The sequence below is a fragment of the Galleria mellonella genome, unplaced genomic scaffold (assembly GCF_026898425.1).
Source record: "Galleria mellonella isolate WM207_F2 unplaced genomic scaffold, CSIRO_AGI_GalMel_v1 utg4535, whole genome shotgun sequence".
NCBI lineage: Eukaryota > Metazoa > Arthropoda > Insecta > Lepidoptera > Pyralidae > Galleria > Galleria mellonella.
This window is the reverse complement of record NW_026442101.1, coordinates 284,734-306,207: the sequence shown is the minus strand read 5'-3', so window position 1 is coordinate 306,207 and position 21,474 is coordinate 284,734. Positions and strand designations below refer to the sequence as shown.

Sequence of the window (21,474 nt, the reverse complement as noted above, 5' to 3'; positions counted from 1 at the left end):
CTCTTTCTTAATAAACTCAAAATCAAATTAAAAGTTTTTTATTCTGTAGGCTGCATAATAATATTGTCTATGTCCAGTATAGTGGACGTCTTGCGGCTGAGATGACGATGATGAAGTACAAAATCATAAACACCCAAAAATTTGGGTGTTTATGGGGTTTAAACCCAATAAACCCAAAACACCCGGTTTTTACCCACCAGACTTTAAACCCACCCAGGTGGATTGCCCATCTCTAATTATATTATAACTTATAAGTTAAAGAAAGAATAATTAAAATTGGCTTGTAATAATATACTGTCCCATTGAGAATCTTGTTTTAAAGTCCATTGATAAAACTAATGTTATCATAAAAAAACATTTATAAATAATTACTAAACACCTGACAAAATGGCAAAAACCATATCCCTATTTCCATAATTACATATTAAATTCGTAAATAATTTACACTAGTGTGTCAAGGTTGCTTCAACTGATTAAAATCAGCGATGATTTCGAAGATGATAGTCTAACGTGATTACCATAATATTTTAGGTGATCGCCTATACACAAATGAGCCGACTATCGCCTTCCACTTCCACTAATATGGCAATATAGCTACTAAGAAATAGGCATGTCGCATTAGCAATATTCTCTTGTACTCAAATTATTGCTTTTATTAACAACTGTACGACGCGCCTTTGCCTGCGGTAATCAGTAAGAAGTATTAATGTGTTGTGTTATTAGAACATAACCTACCTGTGCGCCGTGTGGTTCCGGCATAGAATGAGCCACCACTTCCTTTCCAGTGGGTGTTTTTTTTTTATACAACTTAGAGTGGCAAACAAGCTGACAGCCCACCTGATGGAAAGTAATAACTGTCACCTATAGACATGAGCAGTACCATGGACATAACAGAGTATACTGTTTCGCCCATGATACGCCACATGCGTTGCCATTCCCGAGGACTCAGGTGTTATTCCTCTGTACCCAGTAAATTTCTTCAAAACCCTTCAAACCGAAACACAGCCATGCAAACACAACTGCTTCACGGTTATAACACGAATGGGACAGAAGTACGCAAGCAATCGACTTTCATACAGCAGCGTTCCTCTTAAAACATTTCCAAAGCCTAACTGCAGTTGTCAGTCTGCCTGCCGAGCGTGGTAACCATTGGCAAAACTCCCAAAGGGGAAGGCTTATGTTCAGCAGTGGGCAGTTAAAAGGCTGATATGAAGATGTATCTACCTGTGTATTAGATTTAATTCGAATCTATTTAGGCGTAATTGAGTAACAAATATATAGGCGTCCAAACATCTTGAAAAAATTTCACATTTATTATATTAACAGAATTTAAAATATTGCACTGCGTTCTCAGCATAGAATGGACCTTCCTCTCCCTCGGGTAAAAGGCGACTAAGAAAACTTAATGGTTTACAGATAGGCAGTAACATCCCTCTTAAAACATCACTAAAACCTAACTGCGATTGTCGACCTATCTGCTAAACCTGGCAACTACTCGCAAAAAATAATTTTTGATAAATATTTAGTCTTTCTTTTCATTTAAGAGTTTCCTCTTGTCGGTGCAACTAATTCATGCATCTTCCTCCAGCCAGCTCTATCCCATATCTATCCTTTATTTCCCTATACGACATGACGCCTAGTGTTTCCTTTATCTGTCCCATGTAGTTATTCCTCGGTCTTCCTCTTCCTCTTTTGCCCTCTATCTTTCCTTCTACTATGCTCTTAAAAAAATCGTCATGTCGTATAAGGTGGCCCAGCATTTTGCCTCTTTTATTCTTTTCTTCTTAATTAACAATTAATTAATTATTTGGTACTCACTAATAATTCAATTTTTAATTTTGATAAATATTACAAAATCAAAAATCATAGGTTCTGAATTGGCGCAAAAACATTACACTTCTATCCTCAAAAGTTTTAACATAAAATACACCATTTTGAATAAAAAGTTATACTTAAATATAAAACACACAGTCTGGTGCGGAGCGAGGTGCCTCTCATGAGTCCGATTCCACCACGTTCCACGGGTAGACGTCGTGTTTGGCACTACAGGTCAGCAGACTGGGATGAGATGCGGATTTTTTTCGCATCTTACCCATGGAGGCAGGTTTGCTTCACACTGGATGATCCCGACGCCATTGCCGATTCCATTGCTGATGTGGTGCTTCAGGGAATGGAATTATTTATTCCTAACTCTGTGGTGCCCGTCGGCGGGAAATCCCAGCCCTGGTATGGAGCCTCTTGTAGAACAGCATCTCGTCTGAAACAGGAGTGCTTCCTAGCCTGGGCTAAAGGTGTGGCGTCGCGAGATCCTAACACCAGTGCTCTTAAAAAGAAGTATAACTCTGCCTCTAGGTCTTTCAAAAGAGTTATAGCCACAGCGAAGTCAGAGCATATTAGTAGAATTGGCAAGAGATTGGCTAGTTTGCCCTCTGAAACTCGAGCTTTCTGGTCTCTTGCCAAAGCTGCACAAGGGAATTTCTGTAAGTCATCTTTTCCACCATTGCGCAGGGAGGATGACTCGTTGGCCCAGAACGCTAAGGAAAAGGCCGATCTTCTTGGATCCATCTTTGCGTCAAACTCGACATTGGATGACGGGGAGAAATCACCACCGACCATCACGTGTTGTAGGAGCTCTATGCCTGACATTAAATTCACGCATAGCTCAGTGCGTAGAGCACTTTTCTCCCTCGAAATCCATAAGTCGAGTGGGCCCGATGGTATTCCTCCAATTGTGCTTAGGACGTGCGCACCAGAGTTGGCTCCGGTTCTTACGCGTCTTTTTCGGCTTAGCTACTCATCGGGCATAGTCCCAAAGTTTTGGAAGACTGCTCTGGTGCATCCGATCCCTAAAAAGGGAGATCGCTCAGATCCAGCTAACTATAGGCCCATAGCTATCACTTCCTTATTCTCGAAGGTTATGGAATCCATCATTAACCGTCAACTGCTCCGGTACCTAGAAGAGCACCGGCTGATCTGTGATCGCCAGTACGGCTTTCGACAGGGACGTTCGGCCGGTGATCTTTTAGCTTACTTAACACACCGATGGGCAGTGGCAATCGAGAGTAAGGGAGAGGCCTTAGCAGTTAGTCTGGATATCGCGAAGGCCTTTGATCGGGTGTGGCATAGAGCGCTGCTTTCAAAGCTACCTTCATTTGGGTTGCCTGCGAGACTGTGCATTTGGGTCGCCAGTTTTCTCAAGGAACGTAGCATTAAGGTCGTAGTCGACGGAGCATGCTCTGATTTAAAACCTTTGAATGCTGGTGTCCCGCAAGGCTGTGTACTATCTCCGACTCTGTTTCTTCTGCATATCAATGATATGTTACAGATAAGTAATATTCATTGCTATGCAGACGACAGTACAGGAGATACATTTATACCGGTCATGCAAAGATCTCGCGGGCACATACCGATGAGTGCCGGAATAGACTTGTGTCTGAAATCGAAACTTCACTCCATCAAGTTTCGATCTGGGGTGAACAAAATCTTGTCCAATTTAACCCCAAAAAGACACAAGTCTGCGCGTTTACCGCAAAAAAGACGCCGTTTGTCGTATCTCCTCACTTTCAGGGCACTTCCCTTGATAAAAAGTCGAGTCTAGGAATTCTGGGCGTTGATATATCTTGCGACGTCCAGTTTTGCGGTCATCTGGAGGAGAAGGCTAAGATAGCTTCCAAAAAGTTAGGAGTGCTCAATAGGGTGAGACGATATTTCATGCCAGAACACCGCCTGAAATTATATAAAGCCCAAGTCAGGCCGCATATGGAATACTGTTCTCACCTGTGGGCAGGAGCGCCACAGTACCAACTCCTTCCGTTAGACCGCATTCAGAGTCGGGCGACTCGAATTATCGATAGTCAACGCCTTACTGTCCGACTTGATCCACTGAAACTGCGCAGAGATGTTGCATCTCTGTGCATCTTCTACCGAATTTATCATGGGGAGTGTTCTGAGGAATTGTTCGGATTGATACCTGCTGCTGATTTTCACCACCGTACAACCCGCCACAAACTAAAGTTTCATCCCAATCATCTGGACGAGTGGCGGTCTTCCACCGTGCGTTTTTCAAGGCACTTTCTTCCACGCACAACCATTCTTTGGAATCAACTTCCAGCAGCAGTATTTCCGAACCGATACGACAACATAACCTTCAAGAAAAGAGTATATTCCTTTTTAAAAGGCCGGCAGCACACCTGCAATGCCGCTGGTGTTGTGGGTGATCATGGGCGGCGGTAGTCACTTACCATCAGGTGAGCCGCATGCTCGTTTGCCCCCTGTGTTGTAAAAAAAAAAAAAAAAAAAAACCATTGTATTGATAAATTAATTTACCAAGTCTTTTTTTTTTTTGATGAGTGAAAATGGTGTGGCAACCACGCTTGCGCTAACGGGATACGCTGGCGGAGCACCAGTGAAAGGTGATAGATGAGAATGAAAACAGGCCAGTTAGCCCATCATGATGAATTCATCAGGAATTAACCATGATAGTTTCCAGGGGAACCGCGAGGAGGTCAACCTGGTTGGGTATATTGCTAGTAATGGGATTCTCAGTCTCCATTACTAACAATCCCTTTCCCCCAATTTACCAAGTCGACTGCCCTGTCCTGACTCTGTTTTAATGAACCGAAGGCTTCGCATTAAATAAGTGAATAAATAATCATTATTCATTGAGTTAAAATGAATTACACTGAACTGGTGAATGTTGAGGTTCTTTGTTTGCTTTGTGAATAGAATGCCAATACTATTATTGATAATACTCAGCGTTCCGACGCGTGTTTGTAATGCAAATCGCAGTCATTAATAATCAATATCAATGGTCAATTATATCATCAATGTATATTAATCGCTGTAAATTATGCTAACAACTTTAAAATACATAATCATCATCTTCCTACCCTTATCCCAATCATTTGGGGTCGGCGTAATATGGTTTTATCCATATTACAAAAAGATTTGGTTTTTAGTTTTACGACCGGCCACCTGCCCGTCAACCCTCTTTGACGTCAACAACTTTAAAATACATATTATATATATATATATATTACTAGAGGGAGACTTTGTACAAAAGTCGATTGCTTGGGTACCTCTGTCCCATACGTGTTTCAACCGTGAACCAGTTGTGTTTGCATGGCTGCGTTTCGGTTTGAAGGGTGGGATATGGCGTGAATTTACTGGGTACAGAGGAATAACACCTGAGTCCTCAGGAATGGCAACGCACGTTATGTACATGGTACTGCACATGCCTATAGGCGACGGTTACCACTTTCCATCAGGTGGGCCGTCAGCTTGTTTGCCATTCTAAGTTGTATAAAAAAAAAATCTAAAAAAATTCAACAAGAATTAGTAACCCCTTCTTTTAGAAATCGGTTGAAAATTACTCTTTTGAATCACTCAAAAACCTTTATAACATACCCACATTTAAAATAATAATAAAAAAAAATCAATAGTTTCGTTCTATAACTTGTAGACGTAAAATTTTCTAGACAAAAGTAATTATTCAGCCAGGTTATTACTATCACGAACATAATAAAGCTTTGGAAAATTAATTTGAATACGGTCTGAATACTAAAGAATGCAAATGAATACGTCCCTACCAAGTGGCGAGTTAAAAATTTAATCGAAAAAACTACAAATATGATAGCTCGATTTAATTGGCTTCCTATTCACACAGAGTAATTTTCTTTGCGTTCAAATTGCTATACAATTACCAGAACAACAATAGAGCTAAGAAAAAGAATTATAATTAAAGTCCAAGTTAAATTTAATTGCTAAAGAAGTAAATTAGTTCGTAGTTTTTTTTTTATTATTATATCTACCGTTAACCGTCCACAGCTGGACATAGGACTTTCCTATAAAGGGAAGTTTTAACAGTAGTTGCCACGTTTGGCAGGCGGGTTGGCAACCGCAGTTAGGCTTTGGTGATATTTTAAACAGATATACTTTTCATGTTATCTTTTTTGAATTTTTTTTATACCACTATGGTGGCAAACAAGCATACGGCCCACCTGATGGTAAGTGGTTACCGTAGCCTATGAACACCTGCAATACCAGAGGTATTACGCGTGCGTCGCCGACCCTGAAGAAACCTCTTTACCCCCTTTTGAAGGACCCTGAACTTTTATAATATTTTAAAGTCATTTCAAATTTAGTGCATTACAGGGAGTCAGTGCATGCAGGTGGCTCAATACCGTTCTTTAATGACGGTCAATGAGGAAGGCCTATGTTCAGCAGCGGACGGATAATGACTATGTTGATGATGATAATGATTTCATATTATAACATTAAGAAAAAAAATTATTCAAATTGTTGCAGGAAGAAAACATAGCTCTCCGACTAATCAAGCAGCACCCAGAAGAAGAAGTGGAGAGCAGCTCAGCGTCTCCGGAGGACGCGTATGGGACGGGCAGCACGGGGCGGACGTACTTCGACGAGGGGGGCTACGTGGCTGGAGGGGCTAAGGACGCGGACCCTTACATGAGGAACCGATTCAACCAGGCTGCGTCAGATACGTTACATAGTAACAGAGCTATACCTGACACCAGGAATGCCATGTAAGTTACAGATGTTTAAATAACTAGTTCTTACTAGAGGGGAAGGGATTGTTAGTAATGGGGAGGTTGGTCCTCATTGCTAGCAAGATACCTTATCAGGTCGACCTTTTTTTTTTTTTTTTTTTTTTTTACAACACAGGGGGCAAACGAGCATGCGGCTCACCTGATGGTAAGTGACTACCGCCGCCCATGATCACCCACAACACCAGCGGCATTGCAGGTGTGCTGCCGGCCTTTTAAAAAGGAATATACTCTTTTCTTGAAGGTTATGTTGTCGTATCGGTTCGGAAATACTGCTGCTGGAAGTTGATTCCAAAGAATGGTTGTGCGTGGAAGAAAGTGCCTTGAAAAACGCACGGTGGAAGACCGCCACTCGTCCAGATGATTGGGATGAAACTTTAGTTTGTGGCGGGTTGTACGGTGGTGAAAATCAGCAGCAGGTATCAATCCGAACAATTCCTCAGAACACTCCCCATGATAAATTCGGTAGAAGATGCACAGAGACGCAACATCTCTGCGCAGTTTCAATGGGTCAAGTCGGACAGTAAGGCGTTGACTATCGATAATTCGAGCCGCCCGACTTTGAATGCGGTCTAACGGAAGGAGTTGGTACTGTGGCGCTCCTGCCCACAGGTGAGAACAGTATTCCATATGCGGCCTGACTTGGGCTTTATATAATTTCAGGCGGTGTTCTGGCATGAAATATCGTCTCACCCTATTGAGCACTCCTAACTTTTTGGAAGCTATCTTAGCCTTCTCCTCCAGATGACCGCAAAACTGGACGTCGCAAGATATATCAACGCCCAGAATTCCTAGACTTGACTTTTTATCAAGGGAAGTGCCCTGAAAGTGAGGAGATACGACAAACGGCGTCTTTTTTGCGGTAAACGCGCAGACTTGTGTCTTTTTTGGGTTAAATTGGACAAGATTTTGTTCACCCCAGATCGAAACTTGATGGAGTGAAGTTTCGATTTCAGACACAAGTCTATTCCGGCACTCATCGGTATGTGCCCGCGAGATCTTTGCATGACCGGTATATAATGTATCTCCTGTACTGTCGTCCGCATAGCAATGAATATTACTTATCTGTAACATATCATTGATATGCAGAAGAAACAGAGTCGGAGATAGTACACAGCCTTGCGGGACACCAGCATTCAAAGGTTTTAAATCAGAGCATGCACCGTCGACTACGACCTTAATGCTACGTTCCTTGAGAAAACTGGCGACCCAAATGCACAGTCTCGCAGGCAACCCAAATGAAGGTAGCTTTGAAAGCAGCGCTCTATGCCACACCCGATCAAAGGCCTTCGCAATATCCAGACTAACTGCTAAGGCCTCTCCCTTACTCTCGATTGCCACTGCCCATCGGTGTGTTAAGTAAGCTAAAAGATCACCGGCCGAACGTCCCTGTCGAAAGCCATACTGGCGATCACAGATCAGCCGGTGCTCTTCTAGGTACCGGAGCAGTTGACGGTTAATGATGGATTCCATAACCTTCGAGAATAAGGAAGTGATAGCTATGGGCCTATAGTTAGCTGGATCTGAGCGATCTCCCTTTTTAGGGATCGGATGCACCAGAGCAGTCTTCCAAAACTTTGGGACTATGCCCGATGAGTAGCTAAGCCGAAAAAGACGCGTAAGAACCGGAGCCAACTCTGGTGCGCACGTCCTAAGCACAATTGGAGGAATACCATCAGGCCCACTCGACTTATGGATTTCGAGAGAGAAAAGTGCTCTACGCACTGAGCTATGCGTGAATTTAATGTCAGGCATAGAGCTCCTACAACACGTGATGGTCGGTGGTGGTTTCTCCCCGTCATCCAATGTCGAGTTTGACGCAAAGATGGATCCAAGAAGATCGGCCTTTTCTTTAGCGTTCTGGGCCAACGAGTCATCCTCCCTGCGCAAAGGTGGAAAAGATGACTTACAGAAATTCCCTTGTGCAGCTTTGGCAAGAGACCAGAAAGCTCGAATCCCAGAGGGCAAACTAGCCAGTCTCTTGCCAATTCTACTAATATGCTCTGACTTCGCTGTGGCTATAACTCTTTTGAAAGACCTAGAGGCAGAGTTATACTTCTTTTTAAGAGCACTGGTGTTAGGATCTCGCGACGCCACACCTTTAGCCCAGGTTAGGAAGCACTCCTGTTTCAGACGAGATGCTGTTCTACAGGAGGCTCCATACCAGGGCTGGGATTTCCCGCCGACGGGCACCACAGAGTTAGGAATAAATAATTCCATTCCCTGAAGCACCACATCAGCAATGGAATCGGCAATGGCGTCGGGATCATCCAGTGTGAAGCAAACCTGCCTCCATGGGTAAGATGCGAAAAAAATCCGCATCTCATCCCAATCTGCCGACCTGTAGTGCCAAATGCGACGTCTACCCGTAGAACGAGGTGGAGTCGGACTCGTAAGAGGCACTTCGCTCCGCACCAAACAGTGATCCGACGATCCAAGCGGGGCTTCGACGGAGATCACATAGTTGTCTGGGTGGGTGGTCAGCAGAAGGTCCAGCAGTGAAGGTGAATGGTCCAACACATCAGGGATTCGCGTAGGCGAGGAAACAAGCTGTGTCAGACCATAAGCCAAAGCAAAGTCATGAACAGATCTTCCCGCATAGTCGGTTGTACGCGAACCAAGCCATTCGGCATGGTGGGCATTAAAGTCGCCAACAATCACGACTTCAGCGGAAGGAATCTGCTCAAGCAGGGAATCTGTAGCCATTTGGACGTGCTCAATTAGTTGGTCGGTTTCAGTGTTACCGCTGTGGGACCTGTATAGGCACGCATAGATGCGGGGATGGTCATTGCAATCTACGCGCAGCCATAGAATGGACAGGTCCGTACCTTCAAGAGTCCCAAGGCGTCGACAGCAGATATCCTCTCTGACATACGCACATACACCGGCACGCGAAACAAAACAATGTTCAAGCTTATACCCCGGGTAGGTCAGGTATGATGTTTCGTTAGGAGGGGATATCTGTGTCTCCGTGAGGAAGAGCAATGCCGGCCGCGCCGTTTCTAGGTGGTGGTGGACAGCGTTCAGGTTTGAATGAATTCCCCTAATATTACAGAGGCTCACATTGAGCAAAGGGGATGCCGCAGAAGTCTTGCTCTGTTTGCCCTTGGTCCCATAGAGCGGAATTTTGCCCCCCCAGAATACGCAGGGCAGCCCGAGCGTGGTTGCTCGAGGGAGGATTCTCCAGCAACATGGCTGCTGGTACCTCCCTGGGGTACGTTATTTTTTTTAAATTCCACTGCCATGGTATTGAAAGATGGGGGGACGGAGTTGGGGGAGGATTTTAGGATAAGGAAGGGGATGGGTATAGGATGGGCCTCCGGACTCCCTCACTCACCATACGGAATGTGGTCGCACTAAAAGTGCGGCCACTTAGCGTCGGTATTCTGTGAGGGTGTGGTACTTCCCCGGTCGAGCCGGCCCATTCATGCTGCAATACCATATGGTATTACAGCGTGGCTCTACCACCTATAAAACCTCCACGCGGTTTCCCCTGGAAACCATCGTAACTAATTTATCGTTGAGTTCGTCACGATGGACTAACTGGCCTGCCTTTTCATCATCACCTATCATCTCTCACTGGTGCCCTGCTAGTGTATACCGATAACGCAGGTGGGGTAACCATTCCATTATCATCCATTAAGAAAAACTTTTATCAAATGTTGGTGGGAAAGGGATTGTTAGTAATAGGATCTAACTACACCATTGCTTATAATTTAAATATATAATAAGATAGATAGATACTGTTTATTGTTTCCTCCAAAAGATTACAATAGTAAACTTATTATAAATATAAACAATTACAAGAAATAATCACAATTTGAAAACAATGGGTAATCTTATCGCTAAGAGCGATCTCTTGCAGGCAACCTTTGGATGGAGAGGAGTAATTATAAACAGTTTGGTGGGAGGCACGATGAAAAATAGTAAGAGTTGTACTGGTTTTCAACTAATACATCGATGAATTCGCCAAAAGCTGCCAATAGATAATCGATCTATGGATCATTAAAAATAAAACTGAGAAAAATATTATACCCATTTTAAACTATCGGTATAATAAGTGCATAGACATTTTTTAATAATTGTCAAGGCATATATTTCCCAAAGAAGGTTGACGTCAGGCAGGCGACCGGTCGAAAAACTATAAGCCAATTCTTTTTGTAATATGAATAAAAACATTACGCCGACTCCATATAATAATTGGGATAAGGGTAGGAAGATGATGATGATGTCAAGACATATATTTTTTTCATAGTAAATATTAAACATTCGAATGAGTTCGTGAAACTGTTCATTTAAACCTGAATTCTGCCATGAATCGATTTAAGACTTTCCGATTCCAATCGAGTCATTTTTTTTATGCAACTTAGAATGGCAAACAAGCTGACGGCCCACCTGGTGGAAAGTGGTAACCGTCGCCTATAGACATGAGCAGTACCATGAACATAACAGAGTATACTGTTTCGCCCATGATACCCCCATGTGTTGCCATTCCTGAGTAGTCAGATGTTATTCCTCTGTACCCAGTAAATTCACGCCATATCCCGCCCTTCAAACCGAAACACAGCCATGCAAACACAACTGCTTCACGGTTGAAACACGAATGGGACGATCAGATCAATATTTTTGTTCAATATCAGAAACCAGATATCTGATACGGAATATCAGATACGGAGTAGCCGTATCAAAGCTAGGGCAAAAGACACTGTCCGAACTACAAGCTCTGTAACAAGCCCAAGGCAGGTCACTCGCCACGCACCACACACCTGTTCATTACGTAAAGTCCACGTCCACGGTCAAACATACATATACAAACCAGAAGTCTGTTTGTCTATTCATATATTCAGTATATTAATACTCATAACCACAATAATCAACACTTTAATCTATTCCAATAGAATTTATTTATTTATTTATTTCTTATTGCATTCCATAATATAATTAGTAGATAACATTTCAATTATGTACCCTGTTGGGCACAGCGAGTACGAGAGAGGAGGACAACACTTCTTTCACTTTAGAAATAGTCTAAGGATCTGTTACAATATTATCCAGTCATTGATATTGTATCACGATATGTACGTACTTTCTTATTATTATTATTATTCATTATTTAAGTATTGCTGTGTATGTATTCATGTCGTAATTGTTATTAGTATTATATAGTTATTTAATATATTCTGTAGTTTATAATTATTTATATTCATATTGTAAAATTAATTAATAAATAGTTTAATTTTTTATGAAAAAAGAAATTAATGAGGCGCTAACCAAATTTTATGGGGGATTTAGAGTTGTTTCTTATCGTAGACGCCTATGTTCAGCGGTGGGCAGTTAACAGCTGATATAAAAACCAAATTTTGTTAAATTTATCACAGTAATACTTTTTAAACAAAATCTTGCTATGGTAATAAACTTAGACAACGTTTGGACGTAGAAGATATTTAAAAAGAATTGATCTCTTGTTAATAATGATAGCAATAAAAGCCAAAACAGTGTTAACAGTGTTACGGCACATAAAAATTACTACTTCAAATTAAATGCAGTTTTCATAGTTAAGTAATATGTTCCTGAAGGTCTAACTTAATCCAAAATCCACGCGCACGAAATTGCGGGCAGAAATTATTTACCAATAAATCTAAACATTTAATTAACTAATCAATTTTTTATTTGTACGAGTATTAGGTACTATTAGACATCAGCAGTGTTGCCTGATTGAGTATTTTTCTTTTTCGCTATTTTGGCTAAAAATATTTTAATCGCGGAATTTTGGAAAATTTGTTTTTTCGAAGAAATTTTTGGAGATGAGTGAAATGAATTTAAAGTAATTTGGATATTTTTTTGGAATTTTGATTATTAGCCTTAGTATTTGTAAACTTTGTGAATATACAAGTATATAAGGTACATAATTAAAAATATATGTTTGAAGATATATAACAAGATACGAGTACGATAAAAGAAAGAGAGGGAAAAGTAAAAACAGAATACACAATGATTTTTTTTTCGTCTTTCATTTTATGGCGCATGGCAAAAGGTATTGAAAAACGATACACGTTAATGATAGAGTTAAAATTCTGGAAATCGTATCGATTTAAAGAACAAATATTTGACATTTAGGTAAAAATCAAAATTCGCACCTGGCAACCTTACACCAACGCTTATGGTCGGCTCAGTTATGACTTTGTATACATTTTCATTTATTGATGATAAAAATAAATACATTCGCTATGAAAAACGTCACATTTGTAATGTTGTCGAAACCAGTCAATGTCAAGTGTTGTAACTAGTGGTACGACTCGATATAAATTGAATATTTTTTTTTATTTCATAGCAATGTTATTATTTAACTTTCAAGGATGGACACGGATATGGTCATCGATTACTTTACATCATCCAAGGTGTCTTACCTTTCAAAACACATTCCTATTGTGTTTTGAAATATTAAAGATTTATTTTTATTATGTTAATATCTTTTATTAGATTCTAAAAATGCTTTAAAATATGTAAATGATGTAAGTGGATCTTATGGTAACGATGCCGCAGACGAACTAGCTAGAAGAGGTTCAGGAACGAGGGTGGTAGGCCCGTATCCACTTGTCCCTCTTCCGTTCTCGTAATTTCGAATATGATTCGTCAAAGATCCGCTGACATACAAAACCAAAGATGGATACAGGCTACTGATTGCAGACAGTCAAAATTGGCCGTACCTACGTTGAATCAGCGACTATCAAAACATCAGATAGGAAAAACCTCAAAATAATGATAGGGACAATAATGGGCCATTTTCCATTAAACAAACATTATACACAATAGGAGCCACAGACAGCCCTCTATGTCGAGGCTGTTTCGACGCCGAAGAAACGGCTGCTCACGTAATCCTGGAGTGTGAAGCTGTGGCCCATTAACGTTTAGAAATCCTCGAAACGGTGAGGTCGCTCCGTGAGGTCTGTGAAGATCCCAGGAAGCTTCTGTGCTTCTGGACGGAGCTAGGTTGGCTGTACTAGCCACGACTCATACGCACAACGGCCCAAATTAGAGGCTAAGCGCGGAAAAGAGAGTCCAATTTACATTACATTACATGTAAATTATGTGTTCATCAAGGCTAGATGATAGATGTCAAGAAGAAAAGCAATTCAGGTAATGTAGATAGCAGTGATGGAAAAACAGTCATCATCATCATCATCATATCTGTCACGCCTGTCTCCCATTAGGGTAGGCAGAAACAATGGAACGCCAAATGCTTCGATTCAAACATACCTCTTTCGCTTCTTCCACATTCATCAATCTTGTCATAAACAGTATATTGTTCAAAAGTAATCCTTAAATCCTTAAATCCATAAATGTGAAAATAAGCTTGTTCATTATCTCTTACTCTCTTAATAGCTCAGTGGAGGTATTTAAAATATTAAATGTTTGGTTACCCCCATTTGATTCATAAAAATCAAAACGTCCTATAAACCCAATTTTTCCATATTAAAGTGTTTTTTATTACTGAATGATAATGGAATGGTAACTCCGCCTGCGTTAACGGTATCCACTGGCAGGGCACCAGTGAGGGATGATAGGTAAAAATGAAAAGGCAAGTCAGTTAGCCCATCGTAATGAATATGCTTGGAATTCAGTACGATGGTTTCCAGGGGAGGACTACGGTGAGGTCGACCTGATAGGGTTGCTAGTAAGGGGCCCTTAGATTCCATTACTAACAATCCCTTCCCCCCCCCCCTTATTAGAGTGTCATGTCACTGTCTTTTAAAGTGAGAAATTAACGCAAAAGAAAAACAAAACACTTCATTAGTTAAAATAGGGTCATAAAAGGTTTACCTTTCAATAAGAGAGTTAGTATTTGAAATGGTTAAGAAAATGTGTTATTTTTAAACTTGATTATTTCCAATAATCAAAATTCCCAGCCGCACGCATCAAACACTAGCCCTTTTATTATAAACATGGTAAAGTTTGTAACGATGTATAAAGGAATGTTTATTACTCTTTCACGCGAAAACTACTAAAAGGTATTGAAAAAAATTTGGTACACAGATAAGTTATGTCCTATGTTAGTACCACAGGATACTTTGTATATTGATTCATGCGTGTGAAGCCGCGGGATATGGCTAGTAAAGAATAAATGTTTATTTTTTAACTACTTATTTTTTATTGTTTACATAATTATATTTATACAAATAGACATACGTGTTTATAAATACTCTTTGTAAATCCTCAAACTCTGCTGTAAGGGTAAAGATGAATCCCCTTAATAATATATTTTTACGTCGTATATTTCTGAATATATTTAAGATTGTATTTTACAAAAAACCCACCTTTAATTCTGACAAAACCAGTTATTTTAATTCAAAAACTAAACTACTGAACCGATTTTAATAAAATTTCTATAGGACTAGTCTGTAAGTATATCGTTTCAGATAAAAAAAGAATTTTCCAAATCGGTTCACCATTGACGGAGTTATGAGGTGACAAACATTGAAAATACAACCGAATCGAGTACCTCCTTCTTTTTCAAGTCGGTTAAAATTAAAACAGGTTATAACGGTGCATATGTTTCAGGTGCCGCCTGAAGAAATACGACGAAGATCTGCCGCAGACGAGCGTCATCATTACATTCCACAACGAAGCGAGATCCACACTCCTGCGCACGATTGTCAGGTACTGGATTATACTCGTATCAGCCTTTTCCAAAGTGGGCGCTGCAGACCTAAAGTAAGTGGGTAAGAGACCCAGAAAAAAAATGGGAACATTGTATAGAGGTTTGAGGGGGGGGGGGGTTGGGTGATTTATTGATGTTGAAGTAATAGCGATTTTTAAGTAGGTGAAAAATGGGGGCGCTAAAAAATAATTTATTAAATAGATAAAATAAGTTTGGGAACCCCTGTCTTACATCAATAAATAAGGGGGAAGGGTTTTGTTAGGAACGAGGACTAGCGGCCTCATTAATAGCTATATACCCGTCAAGTCGACCCTCACGCAATCTTTCCTGTAACAGTGGTAAATTGTAGAATCGAATTCGTTACGATGATCCAACTGATTTGACTGCATCTTCACCTGTCATCACTCACTGATACTCCATCCGTGTATAACGATAAAAAAGTCTAAATTCTCATGCTATTTCTATCCCATTAAACACATACATACATATATATAGGTTTTGCTATGTAACTTGAAATTGCAAAGAAGCATACAGCCTACCCGATAGAAAGTGGCAACCGTTTACCATAAACTTGAACAGTACTCTGGATGTCACAGAATACTCGACGACGCCCATGGTATCACTCCAGCATCGACATTCCTGAGGTCTAAAGAGTTAAATACCCTATTATTTCACAAAAAAAAAAAATAGTTATGAGTGATTCTATTACAACTGCAATATTTATTTTGTCTTATAATTTTTGCATCTTTTTAATGCATAAAAACTTATTGTATTTATTAAATATTTAAATATAAATATGTCAAAATAATTTGTGTGCAAAAGTATATAGAATATTAATAAAAAATATGAGCTAATTAAATGTCAAATTAGCTGACAAAAGTGGACCCGATATATATATATATATATATATATATATATATATATATATATATATATATATATATATATATAAGCTACATTATACTGCAAAAAGAAATATCAGGCAAATTGAAAATCTTTTTCTTTTTGTATCGCTTAAAAACGATTAGATAAACAATGTCATGTTCTCCTATTACATGGTCCAGTTTTCAAATATTTCGCAAAATATCTATGTCTAGGTGTAGGTATCATCTCACGGCCGCTTTCACTGCCTCCCATTACAGTTCAATCCCACAAATACCATTCTGTAACAATGCATTGTTAGGCAATTTGTGCTTTCTTTTGTTTATGTAAGCTTTTTATACATTATAACATATTATTGCGTTGTGTTTTTGATAAGATCTACACGATAACGTGTGAAGTTAAAGTCGTATGTTCTATATGTGTTATTATTCAGTGATTTATTCAAGTATTTGACTCTGCAAAATAGACACACTTTATAAAGGCACATATAATTATTAGACGTAAGAAACAGTGTGATTAGAGAGAAGTGTGGACTGATAGACGATGTAGTGACAAAAATTGAAAAAGGAATTTTGCGTTGGTTTGGTCATTTGGAGAGGATGAATGAAAGAAGAATTACGAAAGAGATTTATCGAGCAAGAATGAATGGAGATGTCGGTAGGGGCCGCCCTAGACGGACGTATGTTGACCAAATAGGCGACGTGCTGAAGAAGGGCCAAATTGAAAGTACCCGTAACCGGCGAGCGTGTATGAAAAGATTGATGAATGTGGAAGAAGCGAAAGAGGTTTGTTTGGTTCGAAGCATTTGGCGTTCCATTGTTTCTGCCTACCCTAATGGGAGACAGGCGTAACAGATATGTATGTATGTATGTATGTATATAATTATTAGCTAGCACCATTTGTGAGAAACTATCAAAATCTTCCCCAAATAAACTTAGTGATGCGGTCCAGTTTTTAACCACAATTACGAGTATGACCCAAAGTAAGAAATTACAAATTGTCCTACCAATAACAATTACTATAATAGATGTCTATTGAGTATTATAAATGCAACAAAGGTTGTTTTATATAGTGTACGGAACCCTCGGCGTGTGAGTTAAACTCACATCTGACCGGTGTTTTATTTATTGTCTAAGTCCAGTTTCAAAATAAATTTACAAAAATTCTTAATTGAAAGGCAAAAGTTAAACATTCCAGCAAATTACCTCTATGTTCCATTTGTCTGCTAGATAAGCTGTCATATCTGTCTGTTTACTGTATATTTGTCTATTTGTTGTACGGATAGTCTGGTGGTATTGTTTTATCGTTACTCTATTCCCTTTGGCCGCAACAGAATGTCAGTGCTTTGCTCTTTTGAGGGCAAAGCAATAAACTGAGTTGTGGCCATTTTGTATTGTTATGGCACACGCACATACGAAAAATTGTATTTGGCTTTATGATTTTTTTTAATAATTTATGTTATTTCGCTTTTTATATATATTAGTATATGTTGTAATTTGTGTGCTGTAAGTAATGCAAATAAATTATATATCTATCTATCTATTGTAGTTGAGTCCGTATTGGGAACTATTATAACACTAGTATGTTGTTGTACAGCGTCCTGAACAGAAGTCCGGAGCACCTCATCAAGGAAATAATCCTCGTCGATGACTACAGTGACAATCGTAAGTGCATTCACACCAACTGTATGCACATTAACTTCATTTATGCACACATATGCATGCATCTCATTTTGTAGAATAGGCTAAAAGAACTTACGAGCCAAAAGCTTTGTTCTTACATATATGACTGTTAGATCCAACTATTTATTTATTAGTTTTTTTTTTTAAACAGAACTAGCTGTATCCCATAGCTGTGTCTGCTTATGTAATTTATAATTTAACATTGTTTGCCGACTGCTTTAACCATGCTGTGTGTACGCCTGTCTGGGTCTCAATCTAGTTCATACTATTGTCTGTCTATAAATGTTTGTAATATTATTGATTGTGTTGTTATATGTAAATACATTTTAAACAAAATAAAAATAAGTATATCCATACATAAAATATCTTATTTGTTAAGTTACGATATAACCTACCCATAGTATACCAAATTACATCCAAATCTGTTCAATAGTTTTTAAATAACATCCATCCATCTATTTATCGTCACATTGTTTTCTGTATTTATTATATTAATAGTATTAGCTATCCACCAGGCTTTACACGGTTTCTATGAAAATAAAATACAGGCTGTATAACCCTCGTTTAGTAGCTTTTTATATGTACGTATCTTTTTTTAAATAAAACACTGATATTATGTATGTTTATAAACCAAATGATAATAAGACATAGCGCTCATACACACAAAAATGTTTACGAAATCTTTCTAACTGTATCTAGCTATTTTTTGTCATTTACCAACCATTGTTTATAAATATTCATTTGGTCGCGGCGCGGCTTCAAGGTCTTTCTTCCCACTGATACCGAGATTATGAAATGAGCAGAATAAGGGGATGGGATTGTTACCAATGGGAATTCATAATACCAATGATGAGTTTCTTGCGGACTCTTCTCAACAGATTGATAACTTTCTGAACCCTGCAGTAGATAAAAAAAAATTTTTGAGAGTGTACAAGCCTTTTCGAATAAAAAATATTTGAATTTAATAATAACAGCCCTATCTCATCAATCTCCACGCAGTCCCCATGGAAATCGATCCCTACTGAATTTGTCACGATGGATCAATTGAAAACGACTACATAGGTACCTCTGTACGGAGATAGAGTATCATAATTCTCAAAAATGGCAATGACCACGCTGTTCATGTCTATAGGCGACGTATACCACTTTCCTTCAGGTGGACCGTCAGCTTATTTGACATTACAAGTATCATAAAAAAGAAAATATATCCATCAGCGGAAGATGGAGCTTCACTGCGGGCTATTCGCAAAGTACGCGTGATCAGGAACTCCAAACGCGAGGGTCTGATGAGGAGCCGCGTGAGAGGAGCGGACGCGGCCACCGCGCCAGTACTCACCTTCTTGGACTCGCACGTGGAGTGCAACGTCCACTGGCTGGAGCCTCTGCTGCAGAGAATCAAGGAGGTACGTCTCTATCACTTTTTTTAGAAGTCACACAATCACATTATAAAGTCTTACCGGGGTTACCATTCCATCATCATAAAAAAAACATAAGCCTGCCTCATAAACTGCTACAAAAATTGGTCATTGGCAACCTGCATCCACATTCGAGGTCATCACGACATCCTGCCTGTACCCAGATTATGTAGGATTCTGAATGCTCACAGCGATCAAATTGACATCAATTTTGGATCCATCAACAGCAGATATAATTTATTAAGGAAAATCTTAGACATAAGTTCTTAATCTACTTATTATTCAGATAATTTTATTGTCATTGTTAATAATTTATTATATATTATACTAGTGCATGTGGTGTTCGCCTGTAAATGACTTTTACATTAGGCAAAATTATTTTTTGTTTTATTACGTTGCATGTAAAATGTAAAAGTTGTATGTGAACCTTATTAAATAAATAAATAAATATATCCTGAATATGAGAAGAAATAGTAACACTTATTATATTTTTACAACGTCATCACCATACCATATGTAGTAATTCCATAACAAAATTCAAATAAATTTATCGCCTTTTAAATTTTTCATGTACAATGTAATGTTATCAGTGGTACATAATATATTGGTTATACATATAATAATTTATTATTATCGCTCAAAAATTGTCAACTTTCATTTATAGTTGTCATTAAAATAGTCATATCTATGGAATAGTAACACTTTTTTTTGATGGGTGAAAATGGAATGGTAACCCCGCCTGCGCTAACAGGATACGCTGGCGGAGCACCAGTGAAGGGTGATTGATAAGAATGAAAACAGGCCAGTTAGCACATCATGATGAATTCATCAGGAATTAACCATGATAGTTTCCAGGGGGAACCGCGAGGAGGTCGACCTGGTTGAGTATATTGCTAGCAATGGGATTCTCAGTCTCCATTACTAACAATCTCTTTCCCCCCAGTAACACTTATTCATTATAAACAAACATTCTTGAATTGCTCTCGGAACTTATGTAATGATGTATCACTCCGCCACCATGATTAACATAATAATCAATGGTGTAATTTAATGACGTTTCTATATCATAACTCTTCTATATTACTCCGGAGGCAGCCGTCACTCACCGTGTCATTCAAAATACATTAATGTGAATATTAACACATGCGATGTCAGCTCTTCGACTATAACGTATTAAGTAATGATACCGCTAGAAATAGACGTCAAGTTATTTTTATTACCGTTTCCGAGTAGGTGAACTGATTTTGTTAAAGGCAGTATATTATTTCTTCAAATAAACTTAATTTTGAACGCTTCTGAATGGGCATTTTTTGCTGATTCCTACTCGCTATCAGAAAAGCTTCAATTGAAGAGAAAACATAAAAAAACTACTGTTGCTCTTTTCAAATAAAAGTAGAAATTTACGAGTTTAATTTAACCTATAATTAGACTTAATAGACCACATCACTGTAATCGAACTCGTTCGCGAGTATGACGGATGAGCCGGCAATCATTACATCAAAATATGGATTTAAGAAAATTCATTAATTGCATGATAGTCGCGATTAAATTTTAGTTTTCATTCATCGCCATCACCATCATATCTCTCCCTCCCCTTGGGGGGTAAAAAGAATTGCCACGCGTGGCAAATAGGATTGGTAGCCGCAGTTAAAAAAATAGATCTAGACATATGTAAATGAGCACAAACGTATCAACCATAAATATATAATATATAATATATATATATATATATATATATATGTATTTATATATATATATATATATATATATATATATATATATATATATATATATATATATATATATATATATATATACAGAAAGCGGTTTTATCTCTAAGCATTAAAACTTCCAGACAACCTTTGAGTAAAAAAAATTAATGAATAAATAGGTAGGTGGCGCGTTATCATATATATATATTGATCTAGACACACACACACACACACACACACACACACACACACACACACATATATATATATATATATATATATATATATATATATATATATATATATATATATATATATATATATATATATATATATATATATATATATATAATATTAACATTATATAAGGACTAATATTATAAGGATAAATGTGATTTAAATGCAGTTTATAAAAATAACCAGAGATTGAGTGTACCGTATAGACGCATAATATATATATATGTAAATACTACAACAAAATGTCAAATATTATTCTTGTTATTTTTATTTATTGGTTAACCTTTATAATATAGGCAAGGCATAATATTTATTTACAAT

General features: G+C 38.5%; 3 protein-coding genes across 3 annotated transcripts in view; 1 reads left to right on the top strand and 2 right to left on the bottom strand.

Moving 5' to 3' along the window:
- LOC113514752 (ATP-binding cassette sub-family G member 1-like) overlaps positions 1–21,474 on the bottom strand; it is a 289,243-nt gene that overhangs the window by 150,381 nt on the left and 117,388 nt on the right. The window lies entirely within an intron of this gene.
- LOC113523368 (ATP-binding cassette sub-family G member 1-like) overlaps positions 1–21,474 on the bottom strand; it is a 238,352-nt gene that overhangs the window by 150,381 nt on the left and 66,497 nt on the right.
- The window catches only part of LOC113514878 (polypeptide N-acetylgalactosaminyltransferase 2-like), a 137,098-nt gene that overhangs the window by 87,915 nt on the left and 27,709 nt on the right, over positions 1–21,474 (top strand). The window contains exons 2-5 of the mRNA XM_052898608.1: positions 6,307–6,545; positions 15,126–15,224; positions 17,704–17,771; positions 19,005–19,192. Coding sequence (XP_052754568.1) covers positions 6,307–6,545; positions 15,126–15,224; positions 17,704–17,771; positions 19,005–19,192 — 594 coding nt within the window. The remainder of the gene's footprint in view (positions 1–6,306; positions 6,546–15,125; positions 15,225–17,703; positions 17,772–19,004; positions 19,193–21,474) is intronic.